The 24827-nt window shown below is 47.5% G+C and overlaps 1 protein-coding gene and 1 pseudogene across 3 annotated transcripts in view; both read right to left on the bottom strand.

The window, feature by feature from the left end:
• Nucleotides 1-24827, bottom strand: part of LOC144141994 (uncharacterized) — a 132958-nt gene that overhangs the window by 88551 nt on the left and 19580 nt on the right. For 2 of the 3 annotated variants that reach the window (XM_077673425.1, XM_077673422.1), the window contains exon 2: nucleotides 15306-15427. The exons of the other annotated variant lie outside the window; for it this stretch is intronic. In XM_077673425.1, coding sequence (XP_077529551.1) covers nucleotides 15306-15427 — 122 coding nt within the window. The remainder of the gene's footprint in view (nucleotides 1-15305; nucleotides 15428-24827) is intronic. 3 annotated transcript variants of the gene reach the window in all.
• LOC144141690 (uncharacterized) lies at nucleotides 21021-24683 on the bottom strand (annotated as a pseudogene).

The raw sequence follows: 24827 nt of genomic DNA, 5'->3' as shown, positions 1-24827 counted from the left end.
GTTTTTTGTGCTTGCTGTTTCTCTCTCTTTTCTAGGTATGGGCAGGCGTGCACTCGGCTAACAATCCCAAATATTAAGAATTAAGCTGCCTGTAATACTCAACAGAATAATATACAACCAATGCGTCCTGCTGGTGGGGACGAATGGAGAGGAAACTTGCGACCTTATTACGAAACTGGAAAGCAAACTTCGGTCGCCCCAAAAGGCCATATAACGAAGAATGATAGGAGTAGCACTTAGGGACAGGCAGCGAGCTTCCTGCACCAAGAAACGAACTCGACTAGATGATAGCATAGCTGAAATAAAGAAGAACAAATGGACTTGGACCATGGACCATGCAGTTGGACGAAATGACAGCCGATGGATCACCAAGGTATCAGAGACTAGAAGAAGGGAAAGGCCAATAACTCGATTGATTGATTGATTGATTGATTGATTGATTGATTGATTGATTGATTGATTGATTGATTGATTGATTGATTGATTGATTGATTGATTAAAACGGTTATTTAAATACAGGGGATGGGGAAGGAGGGAGAAAAGAGAATGAGCTATGGGTGGCGATCCTAGTCAGGTAGGCCACGTGTGGAGGGACAATATTAGAAAATTTGGGGGTAAAGGATGTACTCGAGCAGCGCAGGACAAGAGCGGTTACAAGTCGATGGGAAGAGGCCTTCGTCCTGACAGCAACAACAACACCTGCTGTTGTTATTGTTGTTGTTTACGTGAACATTAAAAGCCAAAGGGTTTAGCACATTGTAGTATTAGAAGTAAGAATGCATGGGTTGGTGTGAGCTTCCTTTTATTGTTGTAACTCATAGCACACGCGCAATGCGCGCTAGACGTGCCGTGGGCGGAGCGCAAAGTGGCACGATAGGTCCCGTGACGCTATCACGTGGCATTCCGTGAGATTGCAGGGATAAACCCGTAGATGTGCTTGGGGAGTGCACCACTTGTCTTCCCCATCTCCGCGTAGGCTCGTAGCTGAATCGGTAAGACAACGGGCTCTGGCTTTGTTACTCTGTACTCTGTTAGTTCCAGGTTCGAATCTTGGCGCTGCCAGGAAATTCTTTTATTTGTTCGCGGGAGTTTTCTGTTGACAAGAACGGTAGCGAAAAAACCTTTGGGGGGTAGAAGTAAAAGGCTTTTATCTAAAAACTTTACCTGCCAGAATTGAACCTGGGTCCCTGCGTTACGCAGCCGGCGTCTATCCCATTGCTCCATTTTGACACGAACTAAGCGGCTAGGAAAACTTACATGACAACCCAGAATCCATCACTAGGAGAATCACGTCGCTCTGTGTGCCGTAAGGCTATTAGCTACAAGACGTTTATACCTAACTTCCCACATTCAGGTTTAGGACGTTAGACCTAACGTCACATCTTGGGGTTTAACGCCTCAAACAGGCACCGCCTCGAAAAATTACTCACTGAACGCCAAGCATCAGGTACCGATTCGGGCCGCACTCGCCAAACCAAAACGATAAGCGTAACGAGTGCACACATGAGAGTTGCCGTGGGTATTCTAGAAAAGGGGTGCATACGTCCAAAGTAGCACATACTCGGATTGTGGGATTGGCCAACCAAGAAATTCGTCACGAAAAAGCTTGACATTCAAACATCGTCGTCGTTAAACGGAGGGGTGCATAACTTATTTTTTTATTTTCGTCAAGCGATGGAATTCTTCCCCGTTTTGAAATTTTTGCCATTTTATTGATTATTTTTATTGATACGGAGCACAGCATACTGTTATGTGCCTCTGAGAAACCTAAATTTGCCCTTTTAAGCTTTCCCATAGCGTTTGAAATGAAGAACCCTCTAGAGCACCGCGCAATTACGAGATCACGACGTTAGTTTTTATCTGATTGCAATGACTGAAATAATAATCGGGAAATGGTTTAACAGTGCCTGTCTTATACAACAAGCAAACATGGTCGCCGGTAAACATGATTGAAAGTCAAGAGATTGCACTTAAACATTCCGATGCGGAACATTTACACGTGCCACACTGTTTAAGAATGTCAACGGTGGTTGCTCACATGCCATCCCAGTGTTCTGCATCGCATCCGGCTCAATGTGGCTTACACTAAGCATTTCCTTTTTAAACTTCGCCAGGCTTCCTCACCTGTGTGCCCTATCGGCCCATCTGAAAAGCTTCTGCCCCACTACTGTGGTCCCTGTCGCGTCTTGCGCCAAGTTACTGACGTAACGTACGAGATCTCCCCCGTAGCGTCGACACCGTCGAGTCACGCTACTTCTACAGACATTGTACATGTTGTACGACTCAAGCCATATTGTCCGCCGGACACTGTAACCCCATAGCGCCGCGACGGCGCTCGTTCCGCCGGGGAAAAATGACACGAGGCACCGACAGGCGACTAACAAACTGTGCGGTTATGTGGGGATTCGCCACAGGTTATGTGAACGGGGATTGTGCGACGAGTTCCCGTGGAAGAAGAGGACGAGGTGTGGTGGTTGTGCTTCCCTCGGTGTGTACTAGCGGCACCCAGCCTCTGGCGCTTTGAATTTACAAATACATCTTTCTACAGCATCCTCCCAGGCAGCACAGGACTGTTCGGCCTAAAACAGGCCGGTGTACTTTGGCCGGTGATTTTCTGTCTGGCCGTTTTCCGGCAGCCATGTTCGGCCCATGTCCAAATGTGGGCCTTTTGGCCGTATACGGCCGTACTCCCATGGCTGTCCAACGGCCAGTGTCCGTCGGCCAGTCGACCGGCTTCCGGTCATACGGCCAGATTCCAGCCGTAGGGCTACGGCCATTCCAAAGCTACCCGTGTACGGCCGAAGTACGGCCGCCGGAGGACAGCCGAGATGCGGTCGTCGGACTCCAGCCGAACTAAAGCTACCGGAAATACAGCCGTGCTACGGGCATTGGAGTTCAGCCACAGTACGTTAACTGTACTGAGGCCGGTCAGTGCATGTCGCGCAAGCAGATGACTCATTCGCGCAGTGCAGAAGCAGCACAATCCCAGCATTTTGGGTCCAATGCAGCCACATCAAAGTGAGCTCGCGCGCAACCACCAGCCGTCAAGGTTTCAGCGAAGCCTTGCTTAATTACCAGCCTCAGTTGAGAGCAAAATTCATTTATTAAACAGTGCTCACAAATTGTCGTTACTTTAATTGCTGTGCCTCTTTTACTGCCGAAAACAGAAAATATTCAGTTCTTTGTACAGCTTGAATAGATGTATTGTCCAGGTCCTGATATCCTCTGTGGGGCGGCTTACCTGTAATAAACGAGGAAAGAGGAGGGGGGGGGGGGCGGAGGGTGCATACTTTAGTGGGTTGAATTTCAGAGAGATAAATTGCGCCGCTTTTAGCCAATTTCTTTTAGGGCAATATTCCGGAACACTTTCATGCTATGACTACATAAACTATTTTTATAACAGTTGTTTGACCAATTTTGATGTATATAAAACCGGCGTGAATGCCTTTACGAAGCGTTTTGGTTCTCAACAAAACACTCAGGAGCATTTAATATAACTACTTCACAACAAAGTATCTCCAGTTTTTGCCCATTTTTTAAATGCAGAGCATTTCAGTAACTCACGATGTCACCCGCGTTGGCGTCCGTAGTCCGCATCGCTCCCCCTACACGATATAAAAAAATAATACTTACCGGCGCCAGGTTTCGAACCAACGACTCTGCGGGCGGAACGCAAGGTACATGGTGCTTTACCCACTGCACCACAAAGCCGACACATAATAAAAGGTTACGAACACGCCTTATATCCTTGACTCATTCAACCGTCGGCCACAGGTGCGCCCTCTCCCCCGCGTCCTCCTCGCCTTCTCTCTGCTCGCAACGCCCTCACTCGCCGCGTTCGGTTCGGGCGCACAACAGGTTGGGACGTGCGCAACACCCTCTCTCGCCGCGTTGGGTCGCGCTGATCAACAGTCGGTTCGCGCGCAAGAACAGGTGGGCGCTCTCGCATCGCGCTCTCTCGCCGCGGTCGGTTCTCGCTTAAACCACATATGTCGTTCGCGCGTGCTCCGGTCGCTAACATCTGTGGCGTGATCGTGACGTCAACGTCACGCGTTCGTGTGGTGGCGCGATTTTGGCGCTATAACACTCTCTTGCGAGGGGCATTGGATTGGATTCGATTGGATTGGCTTGGCTTGGATTGGCTTGGCTTGGCTTGGCTTGGCTTGGCTTGGATTGGATTAGTTTGGATTTGGATTGGATTGGATTGGATTAAAGTGGATTGTGTTGCGTCATAGCCGCGCCACGTTGCGTCATAGCCGCGGCAGGGGGTTGACGGCACGTTTCACGTTTCACCAGCGACTTCATCGACAATGTCTACGCTAGAAGACAACAATTACAACAACAACTAATAGGTAATCCATACGACTTGCAGGCGCGCCCCCCGCGGAAATGCTCTGCATTTGATCGTGCCCCTCGCGAGGGGGATGTTTTTTGTGCTTGCTGTTTCTCTCTCTTTTCTAGGTATGGGCAGGCGTGCACTCGGCTAACAATCCCAAATATTAAGAATTAAGCTGCCTGTAATACTCAACAGAATAATATACAACCAATGCGTCCTGCTGGTGGGGACGAATGGAGAGGAAACTTGCGACCTTATCTTGCAAAGACATTATCTACTCGATCAACTTTTCTGATGATCTTGCGCAGGGCTGATCCTAAGAAGGAGCGAACAGGTACTTTCATTGTCAATCTATTTTATTGTTGTTTTCATGAGTATACGTCCACACCACTTAATAGTCCAAAAGATCTTAATTTTCTTCTAATGTCATACTACGTTCGAAAAATTCTAGACGCGTTGCGAATGACGCCCTGTTTCAGGTGGCTGCAGTTGTATCCCTCTGTGTTCACGCGAGGAAAGGCGTAAAATTAGAGTTACATAATTTGTTTCAAACCAATAACATAGCAATTGTAGCATGCATACAGGAAACCTTGCATACTGCAACGAATAGGGCAATAAATATTTTGTCGAGAAGACACAGTATATCCTGATCGGAGGCACTCCTGAAGAACGAGCCAAGGTATCCCTTTCGCTAGAGGGGAGACCACTCAAGCGACCAGACGCAGGCTGGATCAGGATCCTCGGTATACCCATCGCGGAGCGGGGAGGTGCAACCGAATGGTTAAGACAACTGGCGCCTACATGGGAAAAACTCCTCCACCTTATCAAACGACTCGCAAGCAAATTTGGAGGAGCCACGTCGGAGGTAGCCCGCACTCTAGTTCAGGCCGTGCTCGCCTCACGCGCCACGTATGGTGCTCTGTGCTACCGCCTGACGAAAGCACAAACTGAAAAGCTCGAAACGATGTATAGAGCTGCTCTGCGAGTAGTGACCGGCCTGCCACGGAACACGCGCATCGACGAACTGTACCGTTATGCGCGACTCCCACCTTTGCGGGAGCTAATAAATGATCGACGGAAAGGTGCGGCTGACCACCGTCAGAACACTCTCCAAGGACAGCGGCTCCTACTACATGAAGACCCTCAGATGCAAGCCGTACTAGAAGATGTTCCACCCCACATTCCTCCGTGGCAAGACATCCAAATAACAGACCTCAAGCCACTATCGCGCAAGACAAACGTACAGAAATACGCCCAGCAGCGAAAAACAAAAGCACAGGCCCTCAACGCACATAAACCTGACCCGGAGGAGCTACGCATCCATACAGACTGCTCATGGGACCCCGAGACCCGAATCGTAGCTATGGCAGCGAGAAGAGAGGACGGGGCCCACCGCTCAGAAAGGTTCCTTCTAGAAGAGACCCCCTCAACCACAGAACTCGAACTCCGAGCCATTCACCTTAGCCTCCTCTGGGTGATTGAATTCTTGTCTAAAGATGGCACCAAGGAAGTACGACGGATCAGGGTTTTAACGGACAGTGCTACGGCACTCAAAAACCTGGTTGGACCTCCGCGAGTGACCTCCACGGAATATGCCATAAAGCAGACTTGCCGCGAACTACAACGGGACAGAAATATTGATGTCAAGGTCCTCTGGGTACCCGGACACTCTGGCAACACGGGCAATGAGACTGTGCCCAAGCTGGCCAGTGAGGCTTGCTCTCCCCACCACTCGCAGCTTGAGCTCACTCCTCTCAAAGCCCTGAGTCATAGCCCTGAAGAGAAGCGAAGAAGGAACAAGCTTGAAAGGTCCAAAGAGCTCCTGACCCACGTACCACCCCTTGAGGATCCCCTACCTAAAGGTCTTCCCCGGGGCGCCCAAGTGTTCGTGGTGAAAGCACGAAGTGGCTTTGCCGTCACGGAGGACGTGGTGGCAAGGTGGAACCACGCACAGAAGTACGCCAAGCAGCCGAACCCGCCACCTTTCTCGCCGCCCCAGTGTAGTGTGTGCTTGGCCGCCCAGCCGGCCAACATGCGTCACCTGGTGTGGGACTGTGAAGGACTGAAGGACGCACGTGATAAACATCGCCCGTCATCTGTATCAACATACGAGGACTGGATCCGGCCAACACACGACCACAAGAGAATTCTACTCTCCCTGTGGACATTTGCGTGTGAAGCCTCCATAGTGCGACGCACGTAACCCCCTTCCCTTTTCCCCCTCCCACCGCAACAGGCCTAGTGCCGTCCTATTCATAATAAATTTTACAATAACATTGGTCAAGGTTTAATGCATAGGGTTCTCAACCCGTCAGAGGCAAAATTGCTCCTCTGGAAGTTTATTTATTTATTTATTTATTTATTTATTTATTTATTTATTTTTATTTATTTATTTATTCATTGTTTTATTTTTTATTTATTTATTTATTTATTTGATGCCTGCTTGCCTTTTCATGCATTACAGAAGGGAGATACATAACACTAAGCATTAAATATGAGACAAAATAACAAAATAATTCTACAAAGCGCGCTGAAAATCGTCAATATAAGCAGTTAATGCAATCATACGTGGAAGATAATTACACTGCAGTATTGATGTAAAATAAAATGAATCGCCGAAGGCGTCACCTTTAAAGGGAAGTTAATAATTTGCTTTAAGGCACATTCCCACTGGCGATGCGCCTCGTCGCGCGACGAAAAGCGACGTCGCAAAGCGACGAGCCGGGGCCGAATTCTCTAAAACGACGGGGCGTCGCTTTGAAACGACGGGGTAGCGGCATGCAAATGCATGTGTTCTGGGGTTGGGGCCGTCGCTTTGGGGCGGCGGGCTGGGGCAATCAGCGCAGAAAAGCGCCGTGGCAAGGGCGCGAAGTGACACCCACTGCCCCCCCGTCGCTTCACTTGTCGCTTCGCGCCCTTGCCACGGCGCTTTTCTGCGCTGATTGCCCCAGCCGGCCGCCCCAAAGCGACGGCCCCAACCCCAGAACACATGCATTTGCATGCCGCTACCGCGTCGTTTCAAAGCGACGCCTGTTTTTTAGAGAATTCGGCCCCCGGCCGTCGCTTTTCGGCGTTTTGCGACGGCGGAGCCGATCGCTCTCGGTCCGAATTTCCTCGTCGCGCGACGGCCCCGCAAAACCGGTAAGCCAATCATGGCCGCGGAGTAGGCTGACGTAGCCGGAAACGAAGCATTTCTTTTCATCCGTTATGCAAACGCTGCGGGAGGGCGGGCGAGGACGAGCCGCCGCCGCCACCGCCGCTTGGCTCGCTCGGCCGCTCGGCCAGGCGCTTGGCCCGCTATCTGTACCCGCCGGGTCGGGCCGGCAAGCAACTTCCCGTGTGCATCGGTTCTTTGGTCAGTGGCTTCAGCGTACGCGTGCACTAATCAACGAATAGCGTGGAACTCATCAGTGTGGAGAAGCGTGTATGGATTGTAAAAGCAAGTAATCATCGGTAGGTTGACTTGCAGCCTCATCGTAATATCGGCGACTGGTAAACACGCGTAGAGTTCGGTGGCGTCAGAACTTTGCGCTTGTGAAAAGAAGCGAAATTTGTGGGCCGTGATGCGGGTGTTGTGGCGTGAAAGCAAGCGTGTGCATTTCTTCGTGCAATAATATGTTGAAAAGAGCCTTCTTGAGTCTGTTATTTTCTGCTCCTCCCGCAACCCGCAAATGTTTTCGGCATTGCTCCAGGTTAGTAGCATGTGTTTTAGTTTGATTTCTACCTGCTTTTGTCGCGTAACATCATTTTCTTTGACTGCGAATGGTTGACGCACCAATGAGGTCGTACAAGTCGGGAAGCAGCTGCGCTGAACGCAGTCGCATCATCGCTCATCGCAAGTGCGAACACCCCCTCAAGGCCTCATCGCGCGACGCGCGCCGTCGCGCGACGAGACAAATCGCCAGTGGGAATGTGCCTTTAAGCAAGCGGTCCCACTTTGCGATATGTAGAATGGCGCTTGGATATACTTCTCCCCTTCTACTCCTGTTTTCGAATCATAGATATTACGAAATAAGTTCAACCTGTGGTTTTTCGTCAGTGATCTTTGACGTCCTGCCATTTCAGTTTACTTTTACTTTCTCTCATGCTAAGTTGAGCGTGCCAATTACCTAATACGAATAGCACTGACATATTCTGTATGTTTTCGAGCGTATCAACCAGCTCTTTGGTGTAGGGATCCACGAAAACACATGCGCACTCCAAGATTAAGCGCACATGAGTGAAATACGGTTGTTGTTTTCAGTTAGATGGAGGTTCACTGAAATTTCGTCTCAGAAAGCCAAAAACCTATGCAGCCATAACTATTATGGTGTGAACCTGCTTATTTAACCTCTAACCACTCCCTAAATAAACTTCTAGGTATTTATATTCCTCGGCCGTTGTCAGAGCAGCATAATTTACGGTATACGTATCCAATTGAAATGAAGGTTTTCTTGTAAAGGTGCCGTTAACACACGGTTTAACATCCAAAAAGTTTTCTGAATCAGCACACCAGGATGTTATTAAATTCGAATAAAGCTGCAGGTATACGGAATCACGTTCATTCGCTATAGTCCGGTAAACTACACGGTACTTTTGAACAAAGCTATAGGGCCAATAGTAATAACAATGCAAAAAACGATTCATTCAGTTCATAGGATAAAATGTACTACGCAGAAGGTGATATGGAACACCTTCATTTGCTTTTTTGCAGTCCAAGAATATACAGTCAACCACTTTAAGCTTATCTATTGCAAGAGCCAAATCGTGCGTGAACTCAACAATCTGCGTTGAGCAAGAAAATCCTGACAAAATCCGTGTTTGCTAGGATGCTGGCGATTACGTTTAACCAAATGAGTCATATCCCAAGAGTACCTAAGCTCACCTTCAAACATCGGAACTAAATTAACAGCTAGGCTTCGTCAGTGACAAGGCTCTGTTGTTATCGGTAATTTAAAATAATTTTTTTTTCTAAATAGGCAATCGTAAAATCCCGTGAAGTAACATAGGGCAGGGCATGAAGTTGACCCTACCAATGCACGAGCGAGTCTCTTCTACGTTTATCACCAACAACATAGTGCAACATTGCTTGTAGCAGTTTAATTGTAAGCAGAATAACTTGCGCTTTTGCTCGCACTTGCCTTTCTTTGGTGGGGAGTCCTTGACATGGTGGCGGTTTAGCTCCTGCGTGGTGGCCGCTTGCTCGACGCCCTCGAAGGACAGTTATTTTGGTGAACCATCTCCATCTCGGATCGGACATCTCTGCCGGGTCGATGTCTCCAATGCTCTCCATTTCTTGAGGGGGCGAATAGCCTCGAGCTGATGCGTCGACGAAGCCGGCGGCAGAGGCGTGGTAGCGGAGATGACTGGCGAGGCTTAGCTCACCCGTCGGTGTGGCACAGTCTTCTTGTGGCAATAAATGACATTTCGATGGCCTAAAATGTTCCCTGCTAATGTCCAGTGAGTCCTTGCACTTTGCCCGTTCACCGAGAACACTCATTACTGTTTGACAAACGATGTTCGTTCATTTAAAACGTAGAAACACGGAGCGGATGAAAAACGCGTCCCCGTCGTTCGGCTCCCTAACGGCTTTTTCTCCCCCCAATAAAAAACCGGTCGGTCTCCTTCCAATCACGTCTGTGCATGAATTCTCGGCGCCCAGGCGCGTGCCTTTGTTCGGCTGTATGCCGTTTGCCGAAAAAATGATGTATAACCAGATACCTTACGTAGGCCGGTCTCCTCTTGAACACCGGTTGCCGAAAATTCTGCCGCCGTTCGCTTGCCGTAATTCGGCCGAGGACCGCTAACCAAATAAAAAACGTATATTCTGGGGCCGTACGTCGGCCGGTATCCTTCATAACACTGGTTGCCCGAAGAAAACGAATATTTTACCGCCGGACGCGCGCGGTTCACCGTTGAAACAACGAATGCACGGCAGCCGCGCTCCGGCCGGTCTCTTTTCGAACACCAACTGCCGCAAGAATACGCATATTCTGTGGCCGGTCGCTTGCCGTGCTTCGGCCGATTACCGCTTCCCGAAGAAAAAACGGATGCCCTAAGGCCGTACTTCGGCCGTTCTCTTTCTCAACATCGGCAGCCGTAATAGAACTGAATATCTGGCAGCCTGTTAGCTGCCGTTGTGCGTCCGGACACGGGCGGACGGAAAAATACCGAAGCGCTGGTTGCCGAATGTTGGCCGTTCAACGCATGATCAGTGGCTGCCAGAATCTGGATCCTGGCCGGACATGCCAGAAAGCGGCCCTAGACGGGCCGGTCTTGGGGCACACTTTCTGTGCCGCCTGTACAGTTCGAGAGGACCTGAAACACATTCTTTGCGCATGTCCTCGCTACGAACTTGAGCGTACCACGGTTAAGTTTTCTCTGGTCCTGCCCGTTCCCTCCCAGATCGCTTCGAGGCATTTCCTTGGGCCCTGGCTTACAACCAGCATGGCAAGTCGCGCAACAAATGCGCTCTTAACGTTTCTCAGTGACACTACCCTTTACTGTGAGCTACGACCTCTCGGACAAATGACTATATCGCCTGATAGTGCGTGTGCTTTTCGTACGCGTCTGTGTGTTTGAGCATTCGTGTGAGTGAGAGTTCTTGTCATATATTGTCACCACACGGTCACCCCCATTTGGTGTTGCAAGTAGGACGCCCAGGCTGGCTGACCTCACTTGCCTAGAACAGATCTCTCTCTCTCTCTCTCTCTCTCTCTCTCACACACACACACACACACACACACACTCCCGGTGTAACCCGTTCACGCGATGGCACGGCTTTGTGTAAAATACGTGTTTTCTCTCTCTCTCTCACACACACACACACTCCCGGTGTAACCCGTTCACGCGATGGCATGGCTTTGTGTAAAATACGTGTTTTCTTCCTAATAAACATTCGGTTGCGAGTTCAGCCCTGTGCGTAGTCCCCTCTTCTTTTTTCGCCGCATTTGTTCCGCCGTTTTCCATGACGAATCTAAACATTACTAGGCACATATCGGACTCGTCTGATTAATCTGCCCCTCTATGTGAGTAAGCTTTCCGCGATGGGCTCAGCACGCGATTGTTTTTGTGCACTTGGGTACAGTGCTTACACCAGCAGAGTTTTATGGAAAGAGGTCAGCAGGGCCATCTCTTGTTAAATATTCCATATGAAACATTCACAAGCCGTAAAAGGCGGTAGTACACAGTGTAATGAGTGCAAATAAAATACCTTGGCACCAATGACTCCCAAACAGTAACATATCGCCAGTAACAGTAGCCAGTTACTTGAACGTAATACTGTAGCTAAAAGATCATCATATGAGAAAAAAAAACAGCGAACGAGAAGAAGTCCTTATAGTTTGATTCCGGAATTGTACCAAGTAAGTAATTTTTGTTACACCTCTAAAAATAGTGCTCATAGGGATACAGTTTTTTGGGAGTGGGGGTAAGTAACAGCCATCTAGAGCAGAAGAACAAATTAATTAGGAATCAATTGGTTTTTTATCATTAAGAATCGTCGATCTTTAAGAATGCGTGAGCGCCTTGTTCCTCTCCCTCACGAACCTGAGGATCGTTCGTTTTGCACCGGCTTCATTAGCCCGCAACGTGGCGTTTCTTGCACATCCCGCGTATACCATGGAAACCGTGCTTAAGGCACAACCACATGCGCGCGTAAAATCGGCGCACTCGCGCAACGACGTACGCATGCGGCGACATACGCCGCTGCCCTTACGCCGACCGACGACATCAGGAGGCGCATATTGCCGCAACGCGCGCGTAAACCTGTGCACCGCGCAGTGTGGCTAGCCTACGCCATACTCAGCGTTGTGGCGACCAGTTCCACTACTTTGTAACTGAAATAAAGCAAACAATTCCCATTCTAACTAAATTACGTATATTTAATACAGAAACAACTACAACAGTTCTTGGCACATTGAAAAACGTCAATAATTAGTATGCGTACTTTGCAGGCACTCCGTACCTCGTTCTCCGGTGCATTTGGCGCAACCTCCCTCGCTGTCATAGCTTCTCGTTGCTTCGGGTGTTTGATCCCATTGCCGCTTGTCCAGATTTTATAAATTACTTCTTTTCATCACATAGTTAACAGTTAAGTACGCCTACTTATCGAGCAGCTCTCTTGTTGTGCGACCTGACTGCCAGATAACATCACCGCGAGAGGTCGACGTGCGTCCGAAAGTTTCGTCGACGTCTGACTGGCTATGAATCGGGCGTAACAAGCGCGTAGCAATAGAGAGTTTTAGACTAACGTACGCAGCTGTACGCAAACGGTTAGCGAACAGTATTTCCTTGCGTCGTTCGCACTACGCATGCACGGTAGGCGAAGGCGCTTCTGCGTTTAGCAGACGGAAGACGACCGGACGCTGTTTCAGCACAATAGCGTGTGTACGCGAGGCCGCTCGCGTTTCCAACATGGCGGCAAGTAGCGCGACAACCATCCACGTGGCCGCACTTCTGCGGACAAGAATTTGATTCTGATGAACCAAGTTCTTTGCTATTGTGTTCTTTTAAAAAAATTGGCTGGCGATTACGATACTCCGTAATGCGATGTTTGGGCGCAGCAGCAGTGCGCTGACTACTCCTGGGTTCTCTCGACGGCAGCGATAATGAGCCTCTGCGTCGGCAGCACGAAGTGCGTCTCAGGAAGGGACCGCGACCAGCGTCTAAGGCAGGGAACGTACACCATCGTCACCCCCACGCACCACTCAGGTTTTCGCCAGCGTCGCGCAGACGACCGTCTCGTGCAGGCACAGCATACTGCCCCCCCCCCCCCCCTCTCTTCCACCGCCCACTTTCGGAGAGCGCTCAGCAATGGCGAATCGCATCCCCGCACAATTTCGTGGCACTGTCCTCTTTAGGCTTCTTAAACTATTCGGTCTTGCCATCGTTCACCCGGTTACGACGGCGACGCGGCTCGGCCCAGAGACGGGTGCCAAAGGGCTGCGCCCTAAAATTCGTCGCGTGGTTAGCACGTCGCCCTTGCACAGCTGTTTATCGTCGTGACTGCCCGAACGAAGCTTTGTAGCCAGGCCAGCGACCGAAGCTGTGTGTGTGTGTGTGTGTGTGTGTGTGTGTGTGTGTGTGTGTGTGTGTGTGTGTGTGTGTGTGTGTGTGTGTGTGTGTGTGTGTGTGTGTGTGTGTGTGTGTGCGTGTGTGTGTGTGTGTGTGTGTGTGTGTGTGTGTGTGTGTGTGTGTGTGTGTGTGTGTGTGTGTGTGTGTGTGTGTGTGTGTGTGTGTGTGTGTGTTGCGGAGGCGTTCGCTTCGCGATAAAATGCGATGATCTGCTTCTCATGCATTGGATTATCTTTCTCGGGCAACGTACGACTCAACCTCGCATCAGGTATGTACAGTGTGCGTGGCTAAAAGCCTTCTCGGATTGCGAGCCAGAGGTAAGTGACTGGCTGTTTTTCCCCGCAAACCGCGAGATGTGAGTGCCGAATTTACGACGGGCAACAGGAGGCAACCGATCGCCTGACCATCGCGGTCCAGACTTGCAACGCATGTCGTGGCGTTGTGTTCGTTCGAAACCCATCTCCGGATTGTTTTAAAGTGGAATAAAAGTATGCGTCGAACCCGGACATTTGGTTCAGGGAATACTGTGCTATTGCACGAAAGAAGTGCCAAGGGGCTCCCATATTTTCCTTGTGGGACGTACTGAGGTAGGAGAATACTCATATCATGTTATGGACGTGCTGCATTCAAAACTAACGGGAAAGCGTTAGTTTGCACTTGTTTGGTTAGTCGTAAAACGTCCAGGTACTTCGACCCTCAGCTGGTATATCAGGGGGAGAGTCATTACGCAAAACATTTGACAGATGGCGCAGTAAGCATTAGCGTGTCGCTACGCAAAACTGATAAGACGCTCCACCAAAACTGCCCTCGCGGTGTTTACGGAGCGTGACGCAAAAATTTAGCGTTTAGTGTACGCAAAGGCAATTGACATAATAGAGATTTTTAGCATAGCGGGCTCCGTCCGCTAACGCTACGGCGGCGGGTAGCGGGGCCCAACTGGGGAGGCGCAAATTCGTTCCGGTAGGGAGATTAGATCCGCGAGCCAGCCTTCGCCATGCCCGCACATTACTCCTCATCCTCATCCTCCCCAACCTCCACGCGCGCGCATGCGCAGTAGGGTCCCGCTATCACGCCGCCGTGGAGTGAGCCTCCGCTAGCCGTTATGCTAAAACTATCTAATGTATTCGGCGTGCGCCGGCGTACGCCGGTTCTTTACTCCGGTTTACGTCGTCGTGCGAGTACGTCGATTATACGCATGCATGTGGTTGGACTTTTAGCGCTACAAACCGTCTCAGCGGCCACGTTGGCATTCGCTGCCTGTCGGTCCTTCTGCTGTCCAATAGTACCGTCATTTCGTAGCCGCCAGTTCCATTTTTCGTCCTTTTCCGCGCAGAGCTGGCGGCACACTCGATTCAACAGAGCGTATGAGCGTTGACGCGCGACAAACAGCATGTCGAGACGCCCCGCAACTGTACCGGGGCGCCCACGTATGAAAGCGCCACGTCACGTTTTGACTGACGTCTCCTCGGCAATGTCGGTCTCTCGACTCTCGATGGCGGCCGTCTCCACCAGCTTCGTCCACGAAATCGTTATCTGCTTTTAGTCGCTCGTTCTCTTACTGAGCGCCGCGATCGTCGCGAAGCATTTGCTGACAGGCCCTATCTATACTGTTCACTCGATGAAAGCTGCAGCAGTTGTGAGAATTGTGTATTTATACATAAGTAATCGTACGCCGATTCTCCGCTTCAGTTACCTTACGTTACCTGGGTGGTAAGTGTGCTGTTAAAGACTGCGCTGCATGTGAAATTTGCATCTGTGTCAACTCATTTTTAAATTATTATAAAAACATATCCAAAGAGTTCCTTTTTGCTAAAACCCCCGTGCTAACTCCCGAATTCTTCCAATGGTACCGTCAAGCATATGCTTTGTATATTCGTTTCACTTTTACGAACGCAACATGTCCGGTTTTACTTACGAAAGCTGTCCTCTCGCCGTATTGCTTCAGAAATGGTGACAAGAAGTTGTACAAAGTGCACGTCGGAATTTCCACTTCCGGGTACGGGGAATGCACTATGCGGTCTCTTACCAAAGATACTTCTGAAAAAGAACAAAAGTTTATGCGTAATTTAATTTCGACAATTATTTTCTCATTTGATGTTAGCGTGTGTGACACCAGCACTTATGTACTCTTTCTAACGGCTCACTAGCGGCCGAATATCATCAGTCGCTGGCTAAATTCAACACGTAACCACATTTGCAAAGAGTTGCCTATGCTGATTGTATTTAGAGGTCATGACTGGTATTTAGAAGCCATGACAAATCAGAATCACTGCAGACGTTTTTGCGTGGTTGGCGCTTGTGTTGGCAGCGACTAAATATAGACACCGTTTGTGAGCTAGGCTGTTCTATTTGCTGGGAAACTTTTGAAGCGAATATCTGGTCCGAAAGCGCACACCGCGCTCCCACCCGGGGCACAGCCCACCTGGGGCCGACAATAATTCGTCGCTTCTGTAGGTGCCTTGGCCTCTAGGCATGCATTGGTTGTGGTTATGTTCACACACGGAGGCGTTCAAAACCACAGTCAAAATATACTTGGAAGGCAAGGCAGGTACAGAAGCGATGAAGTATCGTCGGTGCAACAATGAATTATCGTTGCTGTCCGATTAGTATCTTTTGTGACTCGCACAGAAGAATCCAACCAGGAACACAGCAAAAATTATACACAACGTCCCGCGACACTGGGCGTAGTGAGTCTCATTTGCGCAGTATTCCACCTATCCGCAAATTCAACAGGCAAATGTGTCCTGCTTCTCTGTTCTTTATTAGTGCGTGAGTTGTTGATTAAGTCAAGCGGCCCCGCTGTTGACGTGGCAATATAAATGTGGAAATCCATCTCCAGCCCTTTTTTGTATTAAATGGCACAAAAATTGCGCGGTGATTACGATACTCGCTAAAGCGAACTTTCAGCGCCGCACGAACTGCAGTCTGCTCGGCGACGGCGCATAGCTGTTGCGTCTCCGGAAGTGATCGCGCCTTCAGCGAACGCACGACGGCGCGCGCTGCTCTGGCGTTGGAGGGTGCTAGCATAGCGGCTAGCGTAAGCAACGCTAGTGGCGGCGGGTATACTTGGACCCGACATGGCATGTGTGCATTCGTTCTGGTGTATGCTGGCTTAATGCGTGGCCCACCTCGCCGTGCCGGCGCATTCGTTCCGCTGAAGGGTTGTCCGCGTCCGTGTTTCCGCGTGCGCATGCATGCAGGTTCCACGCATGCAGAACTTCCGCGCGTATGCAGGTGGCGGGTACCCGCCACCTCTAGCGTAGCGTACGGTATCCGCTAAGCGAAAACTCTGTTATCTCGCAGCGCTCGTTATCTCGCAGTGTTCGTTATCCTGTTATCTCGCAGCTCTCGTATCTCGCAGCGCCCCGCGACGACAGCCCAGCGTCCACTGCGCACGTCTGCCAAGCCAAGCATACCCACTTAGGGAGATTGGCCAAGATTGCGGTGACCGCCCGGCAGTTAAAAAAAAGAGACAACATTCCGAGCGCTCGTGTGTCCGTGTCTCGCAGAGACCGCTCACGTTCACGGCACACGTTTGTGAAGCCAAGCATGGCCACTAAGGAGATTGGCCAAGACTGGCCAAAAAAACTCCAACGTTCGCAGTAATCGTCAAAATACCTGCTCGGAACGAGAAAGGCTCCAGCGTTCGCCGTCATTGTGGCAACACTCGCTCCGGAGGGGAAAGACACGTCATAGCGTACGCCCCTCCAAGGTGATTTCCAATAATTATCACTCCCCAAAAATGAAAGCATCTCGCACTTATAGCAACAATGACGGGGTAAAGTTCGTTGCGGCAGCGAAGAAGAGTAATGTTGCGTACAGCTTATAGCTACGTTCAAGCTTTCCGCTTTAGTGTGAGCTTCTTTCCATTTTTTTTTTGCATTCGTTACTTCATCTTTCGGCGCGAATTATTTCTGCCGGCTTATTTCGACTAATATTGTTTGTGTCGATTACATTCCTCTCATTTATTCCTCCCATGGCGCGAATTACGTCAGCAAGCAGACCAGCCCACACCACAGCCTCCACTAAAAATTAGGGTTCTGCGCTGCCAGTGTGCCCTTGTTCTACGCACGTGACGTCACGTTTAGGTGTCACACGGCACGTACTATTCTTCAGGTTTCACGTTTCCACTTCTGGGAAGCGGCACGTTACCCCCTCAAAGCTCCAGATTAAGGCGAAATCCCCAAATTGGGCATGTGCCACGAAGAAAAGAACAGACACTTATGTTCTACGCTGGCAACATGCGGAGATAGAACAATCAATAAAGAAGCGGGCATAGCACAGTTGGTGCTGCTAGCATAGCGTAGCGTAGCATAGCATAGCGTATGCTCGCATTACTGGCATAGCACCAAGCTGCTGCTGTGGACACCGGAATAGGAATACCATGGGAGTACACCGCTTTGTAAAAGACGATAACCTTTGTTTGGCTACTACAGCCCGAAACTTTTGATCTGTCAGTCCCTCTGTCGCGGCCTAAGGCGAAAAGAATACTTGAATGGGAGGTTTACGCAGGCATTACTGTTCGACACCATTAAACCTGGTGAAATGCTGTAGTCAATCAATCAATCAATCAATCAAGAGCTTTATTATCACAAGACAGGAAAAAGGTTTACAGACTATTTGGACCGATAGCCAGGAGGCTAGTTTCCGGTCCAATACAAAAATACACATACAAATGAGTCGCAGGTATCCACCAAGTTTCGAAGATAAAGAAAATGAACAAAATAGGCAAAGAATAAATGAAACACAAAACAGTATAAACATCCACCATAATCACAATCGCATCATTAAACTACATTCTGTTTATCCAAATAAAACATCTTGCAAGACAATTCGAAGTTCCTCGCAGTTTTCACCTGAATAGGTACATCGTTCCACACTTTGGCACCGTAAAATTCAATAAGCCTTTCGCCATAAACGTTATGACACATTGGCAAGTTGAAGTTGGCGTTGGATGCTTGCCTAGTGCTCCGAACAGGGATAGAAAAACGTGCTAAGGGTACAGGAAAGTTATGGTTTATAATTGTGTTTACTAAAAGAGATATTTTGTATTCCCGAATAGTTGAAAAAGAAAGTACACGAAATTCCTTAAAAATTGTATTGACAGGACGGTTGAATGCAGAAAATGATATTATTCTTAGTGCTCGTCGTTGTAATCGATATAACGGCGTAAAATATGTTTCATAGGTAAGCCCCCAGGCTTCCGTACAATAAATAATGTGGCACTGAAATAAAGTGAAGTATAAAGATCGTAACATACTACATGGGAAGAAAGACCGCGCTTTGGTTAACGTGAAACAACTAAACGCAAGTTTTTTACACACCTTTTGTATTTGTTCTTTCCAATGTAGGTGTGAATCAAAGACAACACCCAGATATTTGAAGGAAGTTACATTCTCAATTGGTTTGTCGTTTATATACACACTAAAAGAACTATTATCAATTACTTTTCTCCTCGAGTGAAAGATGACACATTTAGTTTTGTCGGTGTTTATGGTTAACTTACTTTTCAAAAACCATGAGTAGATACTGTCCATTTCAGCTAGTATGGTATCTTGCATTTCAGATAGAGAATCACCGCAAAATATAATTGCGGTGTCATCCGCATACATTAATATTTTGGAGTTCTGTATTGCGAGTGGGAGATCATTTACATACAAGGAAAATAAAATAGGACCTAAAACTGATCCTTGCGGAACACCACATGTTAAGTCACTGTATGAAGAATGGTGATTATCGATTACCACTTTCTGTTTTCTAGATGAAAGATAGCTCGCAAAGAATTTAAGGGAGTTGCCAATTATACCATATTTTTCCAGTTTATTTATTAGAATTGAATGATTAACCGAGTCAAAAGCTTTCTTAATGTCCAAAAACACTCCTATTGCCAACTGATTTTTGTGAAGAGCGCTGTTTATAACTTGAGCAAGTGTTACAAAGGCCGAGGAAGTAGTCCTGTTGGGAACAAACCCATGCTGCTGCGGGCAAATTACGTGGTTTTCCTGGAGATATTTTTAAGCTGTATAGATATTAATTTCTCGAAAATGGTATTAATTACGCTTAACACAGATATTGGTCTGTAACTATTTGGATTGTTCGGATCTCCAGTCTTATAAACTGGAACAACTCGTGCAATTTTAAGTACATTTGGATAAGAACCGGAGTTAATTGCATGATTAATTATATGATGAAGGGGAACCGACAGAATGTCAATGTTTTGTTTCACTACTTTCGCTTGTATTGCGTCATAACCGACAGCTTTATTCTCCGATAGCTGGTTTACGATATTTATTATATCTCCCTGCGTTACTGTATTAATATTGAAAACATTATTGGTCATTGGAAAATCTTCAGCTTCGTCTGCGATAGGTCCGTTGCTATCAACTTTACCTATGTTGGTGAAATAGGTATTGAAATAATTACAGACATCAGTAGAGGGGTTGTCGGGTGCAACAGTATCTTTCCGGCTCGTTCCGATAACATCATTTACAATTCTCCAGACCTTCCTATTATCACCCCCTTGACGAGCGATAAGATCTGTGTAATATTGTTTTTTTGACTTCCTCATCATTGCGACCGGCTTATTCCGGTAATACTTAAATTGACTATGGTAGTAGTCAATTGTTTTATTATTCTTCCATCTTCGGTAATATGAATCCTTTTTTTTGAGCACGTCAAGTATAGCAGTACTCAACCAAGGACAAATTGCTTGTTGGTAATTATGTCGGGAACACTGACGCGTTGATTGTTCAATTGCCCTTGTAATGCTTTGCACAAAGGTTTCACATTCTATCTGTACGTCCTCATCATACATGTCTTCAAAAGAGACAGAATTCAGTAACGTTCTTACGAGATCATAATCTACTCGAGTTTTCCGTTTCACGGGAACATCAGACACGGAATTCTGGTATTTTTGGGGCAAAAACACAAACGTTGGGCAATGGTCAGCGATAGCAACATCCCATACACCAGCAGATACATTCATATCAATGTTGCATAGTATGTGATCAATTAAAGTGGCCGAGTTATTGGTTATTCGTGTAGGTTCTGCGATAACATTTTGGACGTGAAATGAAGGTAGCAAATATGTATAATCGGGGCAATCATCCTTTGACAAATCAATATTAAAATCACCACAAATAATTAAAGAATCATTCGATGTTGTAGTAGATAACAAAATACTTTCCATGGCCGAAATGAAATCGCTTTTGCTTGAGTTTGGAGGACGGTAGATAACACCGACAGTGATACCGACTTTGATGCGAACAAAAGGGATTCAATTGCGTCTTTAGTAAACGTGCATTCGTTGAGATAGTAGCTATCTACATTCCGTCTTAGAAACAGCGCTACCCCCCTCCACGTGCCGAACATTTTCTAGGTTGGGAATGCATATAGTAACCGGGAATTTCTGCTGTCTCGCCCTCTCTAAGCCAAGTTTCCGTAACCGCGATTACATCGAAGCTGAACGTAAATTTAGACACATAAGCAATCAAAGTGTCCAAATTCTTTCGTATGCTACGTACGTTACAGTGCAAAACGGTCAGATAACCATGCTCAAGTCGCATATGTTCAATTTGAGCTGTGGTGTAAGCCATATTCCGACTTTCGCTTCGTATCAGTTGAATGGTTCTTATACCACTTGAGCAAGATCATCCATGCATGAAATGTGAACGGCCCTGGAGTTATCCGTTCTGCGCATCAAGATTTTTCCATCTGCCACCCACGTGAACTTCCAATTTTTATCGCGTTTCGCCTTCAGAGCACACCCTAGAAGAACCTTTTTTGCAGGACAGAGATGCTCATTTATATATATTGGTTCTGTTCCAGGGAGACCCAAGTTGGATGTGTTCAATCGTAATTTTTTTGCTTCCTTTAGTATTTTGTCCCTTGCTGCACGTGATGTAAATTTGACAATGATGTTGGATTTAGTTTTATCTTTGGTAGGCACACGATGAACAACATCAATATCCGATTCTTTGACCGGAACCTTGAGACAGGCGGAGATGGCTGTAGTTGTGGCCAGAAGATCCTCATCCTGAAATTCCCTTTATCTCCAGGTTTTCCCGGCGGCTGTATTGCTGCAGATCAATGAGCTCCTTCTTCGTTTCGTTCAGCTCTTTCATGAGGCGGCTGGTTTCTATCCTCACCGCCTGCTGTTCTGCCCTAGCATCAGCAAGTTCTTTCCTGACGTCTGTAATTTCGGTTTTGAATTCCTCAAACATCTTGTTGATGAAGTTCAGTCTTTACTGAATTGTTCAGCAAAAAAGAAAACATTTAACATAATTGGCGCAATACATAAGTGTTACTAGGAGTGTTATTTCAAGTGAAAATAGATGGCTTCTTGATATTTGCAAACCGAAGACGAAACGGTAAAGTAGTGCGGTGAGGCGGATAATTACCACAAGCCACTGTGCCTGGATTTTTAAAACGCGTGTCCCAGCGTTTGTTGAGTTCGTCACAGCCTTGAATTACGCTTGCCTACTAGTAAGCACATCGGGTTGGTGGATTGTATATGGGTTCTGTTACAGAGGATATAGTGAGCGGTAACTTGCATAATCGGTTCAAGCTAGCCACAGACTAACTTTAGTCTGCGGATAGTCGCTCATTGCCTGCGAAGGACCGCAGAGTAGTCGTAGGGCCATAATCGTGATTTGCCAAACATACGCCGCTTACGACGCTAGTTATGTGCTTCAGCATTGTCAGAGTTTACATGTTAACATTCCCAATATGGTGCACATTTCCAATAAGAAGGCAAGTAGAAACAAAAATGAAGTCAAGAAAAAAGTTGGCTCCTTTTGTTGCAAATGTCGACAAAATACGATAGTCTTTACCGACATTTGCAAAGTAAATGCCTCCGTTCACTTTACCGCTCACCTCTCATGTTGTTCCTCTTGCATCGCGCTCCTCCCAAGGTAAAGACGCCAAAGGTTTGCTTAAATCAATTTAAATTTAACGCATTTCACTGCTCCAGGCCGGGTGCCTCGATGCCAGCGCTGCCATACGGCGGCGACGCGCGTGGATCGAGGCGCCCTACTTCAACGTTTATAGAACACTACTCTTCAACCTGACAATTCTAGCAATACGAAGAACGCTGGAAGAGAACACGCAGATTGGCAAGTCCGTCTACGCAGATGATATAACCATCTGGACCAAAGAAGGCACTCTAACCGAAGAGCTAAATACCCTACAAGAAGCCATAGACAACATAAAGGGTCCAATACAAGAACGGCTTAAAGTGCGCTCCAGACAATTAATTATAACCAGCCCATCGAAAGAACCCATTCCCACAAGAAGAATCTAAATAGACGGCAAAGATGTCCAATTCAAACCAACGGTCAGAATAATGGGCGTGAACGTGCAAGAAGACAGAAAAGGAACCACCACGCTGAGCAACCTAAGAAAAACAATGCCACGACTAGCGAGGGTCATCAGACGCATCACACGGATCAGAAAAGGTATGAGAGAAGAGGAAACAATCAAACTTATCCGATCCCTCGTAATGAGCAGGATCGCATACAGTGTACTGTTTCACCACCTTGACAAAAGACAACAAGAAGGAGTAAACGCTATCATAAGAACGGCTTGCAAGATCGCCCTCTGCTTACACATCTACACCTCCAACGAGAAGTTCTATAACCTGGTCATCTGAAAAAACTCCCAAGAAGTCCAAGAAGCCAGCCTCGAAGCACAAAAGAGAGGCTACTGAAAGCAAGAACCGGCAGGGAAATCCTAAGAAGAACGGGCAACACCATTCACACCGCCGTTCGTACGAAGAACAACAGAGCTCCAACCAGAACAACGCAAAGCTCTCACATTTTCCCCCATTCCAATGAAAATGAGCCCCCTCTACAACAAAGGTAGAAGACAAGCAAGAATTATATATAAGACACACATACGGGAAAAATCCAGATCCAGTATACACGGATGCCGCTACCAACCACCACGGAATATCATCAGCCGTATTCGCACGGCGCAAACTCCTGGACTTTCTCATGAGCAGAAAACGAACATCTCAAGAGGCTGAAACCACAGCCATGCTACTCGCTGTAAGATAGGAAAAATATAACAACAAAAGCCTCATCATCATCACGGACTCTACAAGAGCCATTAGAAATCTAATATGCGGCCTTATTCTCATAGAACCCAGGAAGATTCTACCAGCCGAACGAAAAGGCCAACATATGGAGCCCAGCACACGAAGGCCTTGAAGGAAATGAGAGAGTCGACTCTCCCTAGTGAGGCTAATCAACAGCCGCAGGGAAACAGACCGCTCTTACACACTCCCTCCCTTTATGTCGCTTAATGAAAGGCTTTACACTCAAAGGCAAGCGAGAAAGACCATGCCCGCACCGCATCACACGTTAGATGCCGCAGAAGCACGAAACATAAGAACACTACAAACCAACGTTTTCCCCCACAAATCCAGACTGTCTCTCATGTTTCCAGAGAGATATAACGAAGAATGCCACTGATGCAAAGTAAGAGCAGACTTATTCCACACAGTTTGGAACTTCCCTATAATTTGGCAACAGAACACCTACCAAACCTCTAGAGAGTCCTGGGATTTAGCAATGTCCAGCTCGGACCTTTCGACACAGCTTGAGCTGCTAGAGAGAGCCAAGCTGGGAGCCTTTGCTAAGAGTCCTGGAAATAGGACTTCACCCATAACTCTTTCCACATTCCCTTCTCCCTATTTTCAAAAAAAGTTTACTCTCTCTCTCTCTCTCTCTCTCTCTCTCTCTCTCTCTCTCTCTCATGTTTCCCTACTCCACGTGCGTTCCATCCAGAGCATGGAGCCTATCTAGTGCAACCTTTCGTAATTGTTGCGGCTTAATTTCTTAGAATGCCGCCAGAAGCTATAGTGGCGCGGGCGGCAGTAGGCGACGGCGGAGTGATTTTTTTTCTGCAGTGGATGAAGTATTTTATTTCGAAAAAATCAAGCATCTATAATTTTTTTATAAAAGAACACTGCAAATATCACTTATGTATTAATTTGTGGCCTGATATTTGCGTAATGCCTCGTTCTTCTTCAGCAATGTTGGCAACTATGAACATTACACAGGACTTAGACGGATAGATTTGGCTGTGACTATTTGGCAGACTTTGCTTTACTTTGGGCGGGTGGCTGAATCGAGTCACAGACAGACAGACCAAAATTTCTGGCATCAAGTAGCCCAAGGAAGACTATCGTCTTTAATAACAAGACACGAGGCTGTAGTGTCTCAGGGAAGAAAACAGCAAATCCATTCAAAATTTCGCGATAATTAGCAAGCACGCACAGCTGTGGTGCCATTCCGTCAAATATGGTTAGTCCCTAAGGAATTGGTAGGTAAGTCAAGAATACGAATGACTGATGATAGAGAGATAATAATTGAGACAGACTAAACATTTGTTGTAGCCATTTTTGGGTTTTTGACGAGTTTGTTGATTCCAGTGA

Source organism: Haemaphysalis longicornis, unplaced genomic scaffold (assembly GCF_048455015.1).
Source record: "Haemaphysalis longicornis isolate Haplotype H1 unplaced genomic scaffold, Haemaphysalis longicornis Haplotype H1 scaffold_6, whole genome shotgun sequence".
Taxonomy (NCBI): Eukaryota; Metazoa; Arthropoda; class Arachnida; order Ixodida; family Ixodidae; genus Haemaphysalis; species Haemaphysalis longicornis.
Note: the sequence above shows the minus strand (reverse complement) of the source record. Positions and strands in the feature narration are given on the sequence as shown.